The following is a 17,722-nucleotide window of genomic DNA, read 5'->3' as shown; positions in this document are numbered from 1 at the left end:
GAATAATGTTTTTTTCTGTTATGAAGGTTGAATTATTGTGTCTAAGACATTGATTATGTTTTTGAAATTATTAGTATATTTTAAGGATGACTTCACATTTGTCTATTTTAAATGTTGGTGCTTTCTAATATGAGTAAGTAATTTGATTTTGATAGTTTGATATATCTTAGTTTGGAAATCTGTTTTAGTTGAGATGATTGATTTGTATTACCTAAGATGCAATCATTTAGAATGTAAAATTCATTGTTAAGACAGTGTTTTCCTTGTAGTTAATTTTTGGGGTTCATGGAAAGTTTTGATATTCATTGTTGAACATGAAAACAGAAAGCACTAAAAGTGACTGATTACATGGCTATTATTTTTATGAGTATATTATCTTTGTAAAAAAGACATTAATCAAAGCAAAAAAAACCACCCCAAATTCTTGCCTTCAAAAGACCAAAATTACAAACCTTCTCACATCCCATGGTTTCATGGCTTTATATTTTGATCTTTAAGTCAGAGAGACATCCTTCCTTCAAAAAACAAAATAACTCAATATTATCTGTATAGAGACAATTGTCTATCTCATTGTAAGAAAACATTGCAAGGAAAACAGATATCCATAGGGACCTTGCCACTGTTGAATTCTCTGGATAACTCTTTATCAACACCTGCCTCTGTTTTGAAAATACGTAGGGTTTTTTATCTCTTTTTATTTGTAATTCATGTTGCAATTTGCAGGTTTTCTGGTTCTCTCAGGATGTGGTTGGGATTACAAACATTTTGTGGTTATATAGTTTCTCAGTGTTTAGCTCACTGAAATGGCATTCTTACTCCATCCTTCCTCTTGTTCTGCACCTCTAGCCATCTTTTTTAGCCTCTCTTCCATGCAAGCAGGAAAACAAGTTTTTGTATCCCATAACCACTCACAATTTTGGTGTGCAGGGATGCTGAGGTTAAATGGCTCATTTGGAATTTACAAATCATGTACTTTTACAGAAGTCTTCCTAGGTCTTTCTGGTTCTCAGGAGAGCACATTGTGACTCAAGGTAGTTTAAGAGTAAGGTGATTTTTTAAAAAGTGACATGGGTTGTGTCAGAGATGGAGAGTGAAGGGGCAAGTTGTAATATTAAGGAAGGGATCAAAGTAATTTTCATTGAAAAGGTGAGATTTGAATAAAGACTTGAGGAAGGTGAGGGAGTGAACCCTGAAGACCACCCAAAGGAAGAGTGTTTCATGCAGCAGGAGCAGCTAGAACAAAGCCTAAGGAGGCACGGTATCTGACAAGTTTAAAGAAAGGCAAGGAGACCGCTTGGCTGGAGTGGAGGTAGCTGCGGAGAGCAAGAGTCTCAAGATAAGTGGAGGGTTATGTAGGGTTTTGCAAGTCATTTTAAGGGCTTGAGTTTTTCTTCTGAGTGAAATGGGGAACCACTGGAAGGTGACATGATATGACTTAATACTTTGAAAAGATCATTCTGGCTACTGTGTAAAAATAGACTTCGCAGGGGGTGCAAATGTGGAAATCTGGAGACCAAGTCCATGGCTATTTCAGTAATCTAGGAGCGGGGAGGATGTCTCCACTAAAGAGACAGCAGTGGAGATGATGAGAAGTGATTGGGTTCGAATAAATTTGAGTAAAGGTGGATAACATGAGATGCGTAGACAGATTAGATGTGGGTGTGAGAGAAGGACATTAAAGATAATTCTAAACTTTTCACCTGAGCAACTAGAAGGATGAGTTGTGGTCAGGTAGAGCAGTGTTTAGAAGATGAGGACTTCTGTTTTGGAAATGTTGAGTGAAAGGTGTCTATGTAGCCATCACAGTGGAAAAATCATAAAAACAGTTGTTGAATATACAAGTCTGGAATTCTAGAGAGAGGTCTGGATTGGAGATACACATTTGGGAGTTGTGTAGAATGAAGTAGTCAATGAAATTCCACATGATTTTTACTGAAAAAAGAAAAGAAAGTGGCTTTCACGAGCTTAAAGCAGAAGGAAAAGAGTACCAGAGAAAGTTTTTTTTTTTTAATTGGAGAATAGTTGACATAGTTGTATTAGTTTCTGTTGTACAACGTAGTGATTCGATATTTATGGACATTTTGAAATTGTAACCACAAAAGTAGTTACCATCTCTCCCTATACAGAGTTGTTACAATATTGTTAAGTATGTTCCTTGTGCTGTACATTACTTCCCTGTGTTTCATATATTATTAAAACTGGAAGATTGTACTTCTTAATCCCTTTCACCAATTTCATCCCTCCCCTCTGGCAACCACCAGTTTGTTTTTGAGAAAGGTTTTGTATTCTTGGAGGAGTCAGGATAAACTGGGTCCTGAAAGGAAAGCAGGATTTAGGCAAGAAGAGAGGAGGGGAAAGCAAATTACAGATAAATAGAAAAACGAAACTGAGAGTAGATATATTTGATTGGAGTGAAAATGGTGGGAGGGAAGCTTGAAAATAGAAAATTTAGACCAGATTATCAGTAGCCTAAAGAAAGAAAACAACCAGATGGAATTTAGAGTTCATCTTATAGGTCTGCGGTTCCTAACTCCGGTGTACAGAGAAGTCAGGGCTAAAATGAAAAAAGGAAAGGAAATGGATTATATTTTTCATAATGCTAAATTTAGTCAACTTGAAAGAGTTCTTTTATTCTGAAATTTTTCTTTTAAATTTAAATTAAAAATATTTTAATTTTAAAATATCCTTTGGGGCACCGGGGTGGCATCCAGTTGGTTGGGCGACCCAGTCTTAGTTTTGGCTCAGGTGGTTGTCTCCAGGTCGTGGGGTTGAGCCCCACATCGGGCTCTGCGCTCAGTGTGGAGTCAACTTAAGACTCTCCCTCTGCTCCTCCTCCCTGCACTTGCACTCTCTCTCTCAACTAAATGGATGAATCTTAAAAAAAATAAAATATCCTTCGATTAAGGAAAGGATAACTGTAATAATTTGTTGGGTCTGTCCTTCCTTCCTTTTTTTATCTCTCTTTCCCTCCTTTATCCCTCCCCCCTCTCCCTCTCTCCTTTCTTCCTTGAGGTGAGAGAAATATGTAGCGATAAAGAAAAACTGTGGCAGACAAAGTTAAACAGGTAGGGAAAACCTTATTCAAAGCTATTACAGGGGCACCTGGCTTGAGCATGCTACTCTTGATCTCAGGGCTGTGGGTTGAAGCCCCATGTTGGATATGGAGATCACTTAAAAAATAAAATCTTTTTTTAAAAAAAATATTACAATAGGGGAGAGAGATTGAACTTGAGACAGCTGGGACAAGGGGCTGGAGGGAGTTGCAGGTCACCTGTATATGCTACTGGGCTTTACCCAAAAGACAAGTAAACTTTCTCCTCCTTCCTGACGGGAGGTGGTGTTAAAACTTGGAGCTAGGCACCCATGATGTTAGGCCCCTGCCCTTCCACAGAGATTGGGGATAGGGGCGCCATCTTGTTTGATGATTACATTTCGAAGGGGTAGCTCTCAGGTTCAGAAAGACATTCCCCTTGGGATCTGTAAAATTGGAAAGAAACTTTAAAGGAGATTTATATACATTTCAAAGAGGCAGAGATTTTGCAATTAGAAGTTTTCTAAAGCAGATTCTCTAAAAAAAGGGGGAGATGAGGAACCTATTACCAGAAAGAAATCTGTCTAAAGTTTAATCAAGCTGAGGGAAAATGTAAGTCCATCTTGGTCAATAGAATGAGTGAAGTGAGTAAGAGATAGCTCAAGAAATGGGAAAACCAGGACACTTACCATATAAAGGAGCCAAAGGAAAATGGAATTCCAATATGAAAAGAAGGCAGCATTAAGTGCTTCAGAGAGGTGAAGGAGAAAAGGTCAGAGGGTCACAGTGACTTTGATGCTTCAGTCCAGATTGATGATTTATAGCCTTCTGTGTAAACTTTATTATTCCACTAATTATTATAAGATAATAAATACTATAATTCACTTTATCATATTGCTAATAATCATAGTATAATTCATTTTCCCATTAGAATTAGCCATTATTTTGTATTCAAACTTAAATACCTCTAGTGTGTGGAAGTAACATTATCATTTTATAGATACGGAAAGTAAGACTGTTGCCATGAGATGCATCTGCTGATGTGTGCGTTAAATCTCTATTCATAATAAAATAGGATAGTGGGTAATATGATAAATACCCAGGCATTGTATTAAGTGATATTCAGTCTGTCAGGCATATTCAGATACGATGAGATGCAGTTTGTAGTATTACTCATTATAGGATGATGCCTTTGGCTTTCACAGGCATTTGAAACCCAAACAAAATAAAACACCATTGCTTTGGCAATTGATTAATCCTTGTGGAAATCCCACAAATAAAGAAGCCCCTCTGTGTGCTCCAAGGGCATCCAGGCTCAGTTCTGCTAGGACCCTTACGTCACTGAGCTGTAATTTCCTGTTTACTTCTGGGCTTTTCTTAGCCGTTTTGAGATGCTGACAGCAAGGCCTGGGTCTTGCTCATTGCCCTTCTCCCAGTGTCTGGTCCTTAGACAGGGCCTGTGCTCCAAAATTATTTGTTAAATGAATGAATGAAAGTAGCTGTATACCTAGTTTAAAAGTGGGGAAGTGAAGGATTAGATTTAAGATAAGAGCCTGAGAAGGGTTTGTATTTAGACAGTTATTTCTCATCATCCATCTCAGAAGATCTCCTCAATGTGTCTCTGCTTAAAAAAAAATAGTGCAAGGTATCTTTTTTTTTCCCCTTGGAACTACTGTTCTTCTGACTCTTTTGACATAACAGTATCCAGAATATGTTTTCTGAGCATGTATTAAGTGCCAGGCACTGTGCTAAGCACTGTACATGCGCCAAGCACTTCATGACTTCATTTAACACACACAACTCAAGAGGAGGCTGTTCCTATAACCTTAATTTTGCAGATGAGGAACAGAGAGCCACCTCCCATCTCTCGTGCACATTTATGCAAACACGTTAGAAGGTGCTTCTTCTGTTGGGCAGACCCAGCTCTCAGCAGGGTGACTGGCTTGATGAGAAAGAACATCGACTGACTGCAGCCCTCACTGCCCCTAACAGGGGGGACTTGGAGCCTGGAGGCTCTGGAGGTTCAGTTAGCTGCTCAGTTTCACAGTCAAGTAAATGTTAGAATTGAGAACTGAATCCAAGTCTGTCCTCCCCCCTGGCCTGAACACTTGTGCAATCTGCCATTTGTAACCTCCTAATTTGATTTATATAAAACACAGGTTGGCAATTTTTTCTGTAACGGTCAGATAATAAATATTTCAGGGCTTGAGGGCTACACAGTTTCTGTCACAACTGCTCAGCTCTGCCATTATAAACATTATGTAAACAAATGGGCGTGGCTGCATTCAACAAAGCTGTGTACCCTGAAATTTGAATTTTATGTAACATACTCTTCTTTTGATTTTTTTCAGCTATGTAGTAATGTAAAAAAAAAAAAATCTTAACTTGCCAGGGGTCTTATGAAACAGATGAGCTGATTTGGCCTTTGGGACATAGTTTGCTAATTCCTAATAGCGAATCTTCCAAAAGAATCCAGAAAATGAAACCATCACTCATTCTGTGACTATTTTTTCTTCCCCTAACTCTAAGTTCATAGAAAAAAGAATTATGGAGACCCATTTCTCCTTTTCCACATTTCTCTTTTTCGATTGTGGTTGCTGTGATTAATTATTTTCTAGGTAGATTATGACAGTTTTGAAATTTTTTGAGTGATTCTTTCCCATAGTTATGTGAGTTTTGAAATTTTTGAGTGATTCCTCTTTCTCAGGGTTATTTTGCAAGTACAGTAGTGACTGATTTGTTTTTATACTTCTATGATTCTCTTAGCTAGAATTTCAGTTACATGGGGCAGAGTGAAGTTTTTGATTAGAAAACTTGTTTTTAATGAAGAAAAGGAAATTAGATGCAGACCAAGTTCAAAAAATTATTGTGTCCAGGATGACTACAGAATATATTTTCTCTACCCTAACGTCAAGCTCAAGGTTTTGGTATGTCCTCAGTTAACCCTTAAAAGAGTTTTGGCTTCATAGCTTGAACCATCATCTGGATAGTAAGTCTCAAACTGGACTCCTCAGCTAACTTGCACAACCTACTCCTCATAGACATCTGAGAATGCCATTTTTTCAAAACTATGGTTAGAAAGATTCAGTCCAACAAATGGCCATTTGAAAGGTCATCCAACAAACGGACGTTAATCCGTTGTAACAGATGGCCAATTCTCTCTACCATTTTACAGAAATTTGTGTTTCAGACCTTCTCGCTAGCTTCTTCAGGTGCTAGTCCCCTCAAATTCTGTGTTCCAGCCACCATTGTCTTTCTCTTGTCCTTGCAAGAGGCCACTAATCTGCCTCACTTTCTCCCTGGGCTGGCTGGCTTGCTTGCTTGCTTTCTTTCTTTTTCTCTTTTTTTCTTTCTTTTTCTCTTTTTCTCTTTTTTCTTTCTTTCTTTCTTTCTTTCTTTCTTTCTTTCTTTCTTTCTTTCTTTTCTCTTTCTTTCTTTCTTTCTTTCTTTCTTTCTTTCTTTCTTTCTTTCTTTTTAAAGATTTTATTTATTTGAGAGAAAGAGACAGAGATAGAGACAGAGATAGTGAGAGAGAGCACGAGCAAGGAGGAGAGGGAGAAGCAGGCTCCCTGCTGAGCAGGGAGCCCGATGTGGGACTCGATCCCAGGACTCCAGGATCATGACCTGAGCCGAATGCAGATGCCCAAACGACTGAGCCACCAGGTGCCCTTCCCTGGGCTTTCTTACTTCCTCAGAGCCCCCAACCAGGTTAGTTGCCTCCCACTTCCTCACATTTGTGGTTATTCGCTCAGGGTTTTGTCTCTCCAGCTAACCCGTGGACTTCATGTAGACTTGTCCAACTTTGTAACTTTGGTACCTACTTAACTGCCTAGAATTTAAAGGGAGTCATACTAACCAGAATGAGAGGCTTTTAGTTTCTGCCCGTGACACAGATCGATGTGTAATCATGGCTAGTTTCTTTTGACTCTTAAGTCTGCAGTTTGCCGCCTGCTATCTGCTCATAGGACTGAAGTCTATGTGGTTGACCTTTCCTTAATTTGTTTATAAAGCTATGTGAACAATGAAATGATTTCCCTTTCAAGATTGAAGTCTTTCATGCTCTAATAATGGCTTTGGCAAATGGAAACAATGGAAGTGGGAAAGCCTGAATTTGTATCTAGTTAACTGAGCTCATGTCTGGGACTAGGGGTATCCAGGGACTGTGTCTCATACACTTATGACAAGGTTGAATTGCATGACATTCTTGCTTCTTCCGCCCTGTTGCATGACATTCTTTGCTTCCTCTGCCCTGTTTTTCATCACACTTAGCTAAAATATGATAAAGATTAGGTCCACAGGTCTTTAGAAAGTGTGTATTTTTTTTTTTAATTTTATTGAAGATGAACCAACCTTTGGAGTCAGTTGATGTGATAATATTGCCATAATAAATGTATATTTACATCTGGATGTGCATAGTATTTTATTAATATTCCTAATAGAGTCATTGTTTTGGAGGAAAAATCAAGAATTTTAACTGCCTATCATGGCGAGCCCATCTACTTTATATTCTGTCAATATGATTTTCTGCATTTCCGGCTAATGACACATCCATAGAAAGAAAAAAAAGTAACCACTACATTTTTAACAGATTGATATCTTCTAGTTGAATGTTCCTATTGCTGAACACAGTGTTTGAATTCTAAGAAAGGAGGAAACCAAGTGTTCATAGAACCTTTTTGAAAACTGTATAGCACAGACAAATGGTGAGCCATTTCCATGAGTGCTGTGACTAGATCCTAATGTGGGAAAGGACTGGTAGGGAATGCTGTATTTGTTCTGTGCATAAACAGTCAAATTGGGGGTGTCTCAGATAAGAGGCAGGATCATGAGTTTATGCATTTGATAGCATTTTTCCCGTAGGGTATCACACTTTTCTATGTATTTCTTTGACATTCTTTTCCTGTCATATTCCCGTTTGCCTAGATTTTAGAGCTTAGCATAATCAAGGCTGTAGAGAGTTACATGATTTGTTAATTAATGTTTAGAATTCTGTGTAGAAAGATGCCCTTTGAGTTTTTCTTAAGTGGCTTGATGTATGTTCTGAGTTGTTTTCTTTGGTTTTAAGGACAGAGAACTTATTTGCCTGGAAATTTTCTGTCAAGTATTGATACTCTCTCTCTCTCCTTTTCTCTTTCTCTTTCTCTCCCCCCCCCCTTCACACACAGACACAGACACACAGACACACAGACACACACACACACACACAGAAGTTTCTGTGTGCCAGACATTAATTTAGACATTTAAGATACATTAATAATGAAATGTTGAGCTCACATTTTTATTCTACCAAACTCTACAACAGGAAGTTGTTACATGAATTCATATCTTTTTATTTCTTCTATTTTAAGTTAATTATGGTGAATATCATGTCATAGCCTCTTCTAGTGCCTTAAGAATGGTCACATAGTGAATGGTAGAACTCAGTGAAGATAGTTGTGCATGTCAAGTTTCCATCGTTATTCTTGTTGTCTTCTGAAAGATAAGATAAATAAAATGATCAAAGACTCTTAAGTGATGATACTTTGGTGGTGCCAGTTTTGGTGAGTTTGCAACCTTTTATCAGCTGTATAAATACCTTGTATGCTTGTTCCCTCTTCCATTCAGATGCAAAATCAGAAATCAAAGGATAAAAAAAAAAAAAAAAAAAGAAATCAAAGGATAACTTTAATTGTTCATGTGTAGTTGATTCTTAATATTCTGTTGAAAATTTCTGAAAGTAATGAATGTTTTATGGTTTATGCGGCCCTGAGAATTAGTTATTTTAAAAATAGATTTATTAAAACTGAAAGGCTGCTAGTAATCGCTAGCTATAAAAATGGAGTTGTTTGGGGATGGTTTCCACACTGCTCTATGCTAATCTTTTTTTTTTTCCCTTCCATTGTGATAATAACAGATGATATGGGGAAAGGATACACATGTCAAGATTTTTCTGATTAGCTGAACCAAGTATATTTTGCTAGCACTTCCTTGCCACGTCTTTTGAAAACTACCTTCTCTTCTGTTCTCAGTTGTTTACATGTAACTGTTTACATAAAGATTATTACCTCTTTTTGTGCGTATGTCATTATGTATTGCATTTTATTTATTTTTTTTAAAGATTTATTTATTTATTTTGGGGGGAGGAGCAAAGGGAGAGAGAGTCTTAAGCAGACTCTGCACTGAGCTTGGAGCCCCATGTGGGGCTCGATCTCACCACCCTGAGGTCATGACCTGAGCCTGAAACCAAGGGAGTTGGACCCTTAACCAACTGCGCCCACAGGCGCCTCGTATTGCACTTTATAAAATGTTCTGACTGAATGCTACTACCATTGTCACTTAAACATCCCAAAGTCTCTCAGCTTTGACCAATCCAGACATTTCTCAATGTGGATTCTAGGGAATCCTAGATTTACAGGGTATTTAAAATGTTATGAGAAAAAAGATGGTTCTGTGCTGAGGTAAGTTGAACTACTTTACTGCAAAGCCACTCAGAGCTTTCTAAGTATGTTAATACGCACAGTGATTTTCTAAGAGAGAAAGCACAGTAATGGGTTTTCCACAGAGAGTTTCATGCTGTGGGGATGACTAGCTCTCTTATTTTATGGATTAGAAAACAGGCTCCCAGCAATTAAACAACTTACTTAAAATTAAACCTCTAGACTAATACTTTTAATTCAGTGCCATTCTCAGATGGATCCTGGTGGATCCACCCCTTGCCACTCCTCTCTCTATCAGCTCTTGGGACAAAAGTGGCTCTTACCCTGACCTCTGAGCTTGTACTTCTTTTTGTTTTGTTTTGTTTTGTTTTGTTTTAATTTAAATACAATTATTGAACATTATCTCAAAAACTAATGTTTTGTTTTTTTAAAGATTTTATTTATTTATTTGAGAGAGAGAGAGAGAGCATGAGCAGGGGGAGGGGCAGAGGTAGAAGCAGACTCCCCACTGAGCAGGGAGCCTGATATGGGGCTCCATCCCGGGACTCTGAGATCATGACCTGAGCTGAAGTCAGATGCTTAACCGACTGAGCCACCCAGGCACCCCTGGGCTTATACTTCTTATTTGTTTTGAATGACAGGAAACGTATCTCTGAAAAACTGCCCCTGAAGTCCCAGATTTCCACCTGGAGAGTATATTGATTTATTTAGTTTTTTCTTCCCTGCATTCTTTTCCTTAAAAGAAAGGAGGAAACGAAAGAAAGAAAGAAAGGAAGGAAGGAAGGAAGGAAGGAAGGAAGGAAGGAAGGAAGGAAGGAAGAAAGGAAGAAAGGAAAGAAAAGAAAGAAAGAAAGACACACAAAACATTATTACTGGGTATATCAGAGAGTGGGGTTTGGGAGAGACACCTTGTCCCCTGGAGAACTTTATCCCCACACTAAAAATTCAGTAAATACTAGTCTTTGCATTTGTGGCTTTTGCAGTATTATTTCTTTGGAGTTCATTCTCTTAGTAAATCATTTTAAATGCCAAGCATGGAGTATACATTGGTAAGTAGGTTGGACATAACCCCATGACTTTCTAGAGCTCACAATAAATAGTGACAGAATAGAGAAATTAAAGAAATAATCACAGTTTATCAGAAATAAACAAACAAATAAATTGTGATAAGTACTCAAGATTGAAGTATAGAGAACTATGAACTGTATAGTAAAGGGGGGCATTTTCTAGCCAGAGGGTACAAAGAAGGCTTCCTGGGGAAGTGGCTTAAGGTGAGCCGTGTAGGATGCCTAGGTGGTGGTTACAGGAAGGGGATTGGAGTCAGAGCCCAGAGCAGGTTCCTTAGGGCTGGAGGAGCTTGGTGTCAGGAAGTGAGAGGACACTAGTGTGGTTCTTGTGTGGGTAGTGCTTGAGCTTCGGTGAGAAATCTGATGTGTGAATGCATGAGGTTGCTTTCTTGAATTGATGCAATGTACCATTTGCCAACAAGAACCATTGTTGTTCGGGCACCTGGGTGGCTCTGCCCATTAAGCGTCTGCCTTTGGCTCAGGTCATGATCCCAGGATCCTAGGATTGAGCCCCACGTTAGGCTCCCTGCTCAGCGGGGGTCTGCTTCTCCCTCTCCCTGCTTCTCCCTCTCCCCACCCCCTGCTCGTGCTCTCTCTTGCTAGCTCTCTCTCTCTTTCAAATAAATAAATAAATAAAATCTTTAAAAGAAATTAAAAGAAAAAAAGAACCATTGTTGTTGGTTTCTCACTTGCTTGGTGAATTTTGATATTCATCTTGCAAATGCAAATAGTGTTCTATCATCAAAAAGTCTGGGAAAATGCTGCATAAGTTTTGCCTAGAAGTAATCGTGCTTGTGATCAAAATAACTCTTTCCCAGAGACAAATGATAGGGACTATACAGCCCTTTCGTATAACCCCAGATAGTGATTTTTCTTACATTCTTTTAGGGCATAATTTAAAACTGTTCATAGCACTTTGGAAGATTTCATATTTATTATTGCCTGTTTTAAAATAACATGTATGAAGTAGAATATAAAGGAATTTACAGAATTTAGAGGAATAAAATGAAAATCTGATTTGACATTGGTTCTGCTTTCTGAATCATTTTCGGGTGTTTCCTTAAAAAAATATGTATTTGGGATTTAACCCTGTGCTTTACTGACCACTTTGTTTTTTGTCTTCTGCCTCTTCTAGTCTAGTGGGACTGCAGCCATCATTGCTATTTTGGTGTTACTGCTACTACTGGGCATTGGTTTGATGTGGTGGTTTTGGCCCCTTTGCTGCAAAGTGGTGAGTAAGGAGGATTTGCAACTCTACTCTTTTGTAAAGCAGTGAGATGTAAAGTAAGGCCCGAAATGTGAATCAATGCTAGTGTCCAACAACAGCAGAGTTTCAGTTAGCAAATTGAATTTTAATAGTTTTTATTACTACAATAAATTCTAGAAAACATGCATGCCAATAAATGTTTATTATCAAACTTCATCTAAAACACATTTCAAAATCAAGTTTGGAGGGAGAAGGGGAGAGGAAAGTAGAAGAGGTAGTAGGGATAAAGGGTTTTCTACTGCAGTACAAAAGAGTTTCAAGTAAGTTGAATGATATTTTCAGTTGGGTTCATGGGAGAAGTTGATAATCTGTCAGGTTTTCTTGTCAGTTCTTATTGAATCCTTCATTACCTCTGTAAAATCTGTTTCAGGACCTTCTCTGTTTGCCTCTCGGAAAAATATTTTAGAGATAAGTCATGTGCACATGTTAGGGTGTCTGTCAAATCGGCAGTTTTGAAGTTATGACAGTTGGTTTGTTTGTGTTATTTTTCATGTTTGAGTAAAACCTTTGAAAGAATATAGGTTTCTATTCCCTTTCTATTGCTACTGTAACAAATTGCTTCATATTTGGTGGCTTAAAGCAACACAAATTTATTATCTAACAGTTATTGAATCACAGATACAAGATGGGTCTCACTGGACTACGCTGGGCTAAAAGGTATTGGCAGAGATACATTCCTCTCTTAATGCTCTGGAGGGGAATCTGTTCCCTTGGCTTTTCCAGCTTCCAGAGGACACACACGTCCCTTGCCTTGTGGACCCCTCCCTCCATCTTCAAAGCCAGCAACATTGTATCTCCTTGACCATTCTTCTGTAGTCACGTCTCCCTCTTACTCTCAACACAGCTGGGAAAGGACCTCCAAAGTTAAGGAACCTTGTAAAGAAATTGGACCCACGTGGATAATCCGGGATACGCTACCCTCTCAAGATCCTTAACTCTCAATCTGCAAAGTCCCTTTTGCTATGTAATGAGATTATTTATAGTTCTAGGGACATCTTTTGGGGGCCATTATTCTGTCTTCCACGGGGTGGACTCTTGGGTAGTAGAGTTCAGCACATTTCGAGCAATCCAATTTGGATTGTTCAGGTTTCATAGAAAAGAGTATCCCAAAGAAGCAGTCATTCAAAGCATACCTCCTCCTTAGTTTGATAGCATTCCTTTTATTATCGGCACGTTATGTAGAACTTTATATTCTGTAGATCGCAGCGGTGTTGTACATGATATTACTAGACTGCCTTTTTTCTCCCTCACCTTTGCTGACTCACTTTAGTTTCCTTGTAACTTCAGGCACTAGTCTGCATTACTCCTGCATTTATTATTAATTGTATTTCAGTCTGCTTTCATGAGTCCACTTTATAATCCTTTATCTCAGAACAGTTGGTCTACGGAGGAGGCACAGAATTAACTCAGACAACGGTAGAGACAAGAAGCATCCTGTCTCTCTGCTGAACTAATCAGTTTCCTGCCATAGCAATTTATGCTCAAACGGTTTCCTGTTGTAATCTTGATTATCCTAATATGTTTATTTTAGGGTGGCTTGCATTCTTGAGTCTCAAATTAAAAAGCAAAAAAGTGCCCTAATATGATTCGTGCTCCTTGGTTTTTTTTAATTTAAATTTTGATGTGGTGGATTTCCTTCCTTCATTACTTGGCAGTTTCATTTATTACTGATCGGAGGGCTCAAAAGTGTCAAAGTATATGATTTTTTAGATGTATATGAAAACTAAAATAGGCTTCTCTGGGGCATTGCTAAATGTGCTCAAGTGCAGATCTTGACCACCATTTTGGATGTTACAGAGAGGATTCAATCTCCAGGTGGTAAGAATAGGTTCATTTACAACTCTGAGACTGCAGATCGTGAATCACAGAGTATATTTCTTTATGCAAAGCATAGAGGGATGCCTTTAAGGTGTGTTGTCAGGATGTCAGGAGGGTTTCCTATCCTTACAAACATTATGAATGCTTACTAATTTCTGAAACTTACTTAATAGAGACGCCCACCTGTATTTGACATTTAGAACTATAGATTAAAGGGCAGCTAGCCCTGAGTATGAACTTACATTTATACTTAGGTATAAATGAATCATAGCAAATGTTTTCTAAGGTAGCTTTAAAAGCAGGGTAGAGGCAAAATTCTGTATTTAGCCCTTGGCAATCTGTGTCAGTACTCTATTAGGAACTGGGGGGTACAAAAATGACTATAATATGATATGGAAACCCACATTTTAATATGGAAGCACAGAAATGTGGGCAAAGTATAACTGGAGGGGCATGAGTGCCCCAACAGCAACATTTGTAAAGCACAGTAAGAACATAAGAGGAGGGATTTGCCAGAGTTACGGGATTGTCTCAGACAAACCTTACTGGGCTGATGACTCCAAACTGAGTTTTGAATAATGAATAAGATGTTTACAGTTGATGAGGGACATTTCAGATGAAGTGTGTGTGGAATTATATTGAGTTATTCCGGCATGCTTTGGGAAGCACTAGGCTGAGGCTTACCCAGCGTGCCAGTGAAAGGGAACAGCGAAAGATGGTGTGGGCTTTAGGCAGGAATCCCATTAAGGAGGCTTCCTCTGTCTTTTAGGAAGTTTGAACCCACCCCAGGGATGATGAGAAGCCACTGGAGAGATTTGATCAGTATAATCCCCTGAAAGAAGCTTTGCTTGCTTCACAGCAGTATCTGCCCAGGTCTGGTCCTGGTGGGGATTAAGTTTGTATCCAACTGAGTTTCCATCAATTGAAATGGAAAGCCAGTGACAGATAATGCACCTTAGAGATGGCCAAAGCAAAGGATCGCTAACAAAGTAGATAGGAATAGAAGATGGAAGCTAAGTGAGCTAGAGAAAAATGAAGAGGTGATGTGAAAAAAAGGGACAAAGGGACCATAGCCTTGTGAAAAAATCTCAAGTGTCAGAGGGTCTTGTAGTGCAATGGCAGGATATTTGTTTTATTTTGTTCCTTTTAGAGAATATGTTTGCACAATGCTGGACTTAGAATGTAGTTTGCTAAATAATTGTTAGCAGTTAAATTATTAGGGATCAATTTAACTTTGACTATATTGTTACCAGTAATATTACTTTCTAACAGGAAATTTGTTGCAGCTTGGTGTTGTATAAATTTTGTTTTGTGTGAGTGTTTTTAAAGTATTAGTGGCAAACATTTAAATCTCATCTTTCAACTGAAAAATGACAAAATAACTTAAAATGTCTGTTTTCAGGCACATTTAGATTATGTCAGCAACCCACCTCCTTGAAAATCTTATGCTCGGGAGCTCTTATAAAGATAGAAAGTCTGGAAATAAAGCCCTGAACAGAGGCCCTAATATTTTTCACACATTCTTATTCATTCATTTAATATTTTATGTAAATATCTTTTTTTTAAAAGATTTTATTTATTTATTTGACAGAGAGATAGAGAGAGCACAAATAAGCAGAGCGGCAGGCAGACGGAGAGGGAGAAGCAGGTTCTCTGCTGAGCAGGGAGCCTGACGTGGGGCTCGATCCCAGGACCCTGGGATCATGACCTGAGCTGAAGGCAGACACTTAACCTACTAAGCCATCCAGACGCCCCTTATGTATATCTTACGAAATGATTTGTTCATTGTTCAGAGATTAAAATTTCACATATGTCTAATCAATAACTCAAAAATAACAGTGTTACTTACATTTTAGACAGTGGTCCTCATTTTTTTTTTCCCTACCCTAAATAACGGGAAGCTCTCAGAGCAGTAGTGGTAAGATTTCCAATGGTGGTGATTCTCCCTGAAGGGAAAGGGTGGGACAGTTAAGGGTCTCCAGGGTTTAATGCCATTTGGAAAAGCCCTTGTAGTAGGCTGAATAATGGTCCCTAAAGAAATGCAGGTCTTAATTCCTGGAAACTGTGAATGTTATCTTCTATGGCAAAAGGGACTTTGAGATGTGATTAAAATAAGGATCTTTGAGATGTGATTAAATTAAGCTCCTGAGTGTAAGGAGATTAGCGTAAGGAAGAGGACAAGGCAATGTGACCCCCGGGGGCAGAGATTGGGGGATGCAGCTACTAGCCATGGAATGCTGACAGTCACCGGAAGCTCAGAGAGGCAAGCAACAGCTAGAGCCCGGGAACCTGTAGAAGGAATCAGTTCTACTAATGCCTCATTTTAGCTTTGTAAGACTCAGTTCGGACTCCTGACTTCCAGAACTGTAAGAATATAAGTTTCTGTTGTTTTAAGCCATCGAATTATGGTAATTTGTTACAGCAGCATTAAGAAACTAGTACAGTCATTAAATGATTCTGCTATTCCCCAGGGCTGGGGATCACTGCTTAGGGCTATCAATTTCGGTAATTCTTATGTAATATGTTTTCAGATCAACTCAGAAAAACTGTTCATGGAGTCTCAAGAGGTTGTAAAATGGAAGACAATGACATATTCTTCAAAATGGTAGCAATGGTTACACGGCTATTAAAAAATCAGTATGCATTTTTTAAAATTAGAATTACCTTTCCGTTTTGAGTAACCATAACATAAATGAGCATAATGTTTTATATATTGAGTAGAATTTACTTACTGTTTTCAGAGTGGCAAGGAGTTATTGGAAGAAATAGGCTTCTAACTGTTAAAAGTATTTGAGGCATATATGTTGTTAGAACCATTTGACAACAGGGATCCATGGACAGCTTTCTCGGGGTGCTTGTTATTTGCCAGAAGAGGCCAGTACCATCCCATTCATATTCAGATATTGAACCACTGAATCCCTTGAAAGCTAGAAAGTGACCTTTTTACTTTAGGGAAAAGCAAAGAATTTGAACATTCAACTAATAAACTATGTCTCTGAAACTATGGTGTAGACCTCATTCACTGTACCAGTTTGGTATCAGGAACAAGAAATGTATCAAAGTCATAAATATCCCCTCTAAAGCTTTTATATTAAAATTTTAACCAAAATCCTCAAAAAGTTACCCTGTCAGGTTAGAAAATGGTACTGGTTTGGTGATACTTAAAGGAAATTAAAATTAAACAATTATTTATGTGATTATTTGTTGAACATTTCTCTCACTTTATAGTCTAGTAATTTCCTGAAGTCAGTACTGTGTGTATTTTACTCCTCATTGTAAACCAGGCATCTTACACAGTAAACACTTATCCTCCTTGAACTATTTCAATTCTTAAAATTGAAACACTTGACAACTTTTTATCTGGAAGACCACCTCAAAGTAGGGTACCTTGTTGCCAGTTTTAATTAAAATTCTGTCAACTACGGAGAAGCATTTTGCATGAGAGGATTTATGGTACAATCTTAGTTCTTTGTATGATTTTCACTGATTTTATTTAAAAGGTATCCTTTATAATATATCTATAATAGAAAATGTGGCCTTTGCCATTCTATACAATAGGAACTGAGATGCAAGTACGTAAGGATTGTTAACTGTAATAAAATTCTGAAGTAGAAGCAGTTTAACTCTTGTCTAGTTGCTTCTCTATATACCCCAGAGGGATTTCTAACCTGAAGACTGTGAACTTGGGTGGAAAAAAAAAATCTTTATTTTTACTTCCAACTGAAATTTATCGTTTTCTTCATTTATAAATGTAGGCTGCTATCCACAGAAGTATTGGCAGTTCTGGAGACTTTGTCAGCAATAGTAATCACAGATATCCTATGTCACATATAGTTCTTAAGATATTTTTGAAATATCTTTTACAAATATCATAACTTCAAAAGTTAGGGTAGTTCCCAGACCTACTATTGTATCTCATTATTTAATGAATTATTTATATTTCTTTATCACAAATTTTGTGGGGTTTTTTTTTTTACAGATCAGATAATTATATCTCAATATAATTGGATTCCTTAAAATCCTTTGTATTTTAATTTAGCTTAATTATTCTGGGAAGGGATCTGTAGGTTCACGGGATTGCGGGAGAGGGGCATAGAATAAAAAAGGTTAAGGAAAAACCCCT

The 17,722-nt window shown here is 38.0% G+C and overlaps 1 protein-coding gene across 3 annotated transcripts in view; it reads left to right on the top strand.

Annotated features, from left to right (window-relative positions):
* ANTXR2 (ANTXR cell adhesion molecule 2) overlaps positions 1-17,722 on the top strand; it is a 149,574-nt gene that overhangs the window by 54,007 nt on the left and 77,845 nt on the right. For all 3 annotated transcript variants that reach the window (XM_036069401.2, XM_078068826.1, XM_078068825.1), the window contains one exon: positions 11,650-11,745. In XM_036069401.2, coding sequence (XP_035925294.1) covers positions 11,650-11,745 — 96 coding nt within the window. The remainder of the gene's footprint in view (positions 1-11,649; positions 11,746-17,722) is intronic.

This window comes from Halichoerus grypus, chromosome 3 (assembly GCF_964656455.1).
Source record: "Halichoerus grypus chromosome 3, mHalGry1.hap1.1, whole genome shotgun sequence".
In the NCBI taxonomy this organism is placed as follows: Eukaryota; Metazoa; Chordata; class Mammalia; order Carnivora; family Phocidae; genus Halichoerus; species Halichoerus grypus.
The sequence above is the reverse complement of the archived record's forward strand: the minus strand, read 5'-3'. Positions and strand labels throughout refer to the sequence as shown.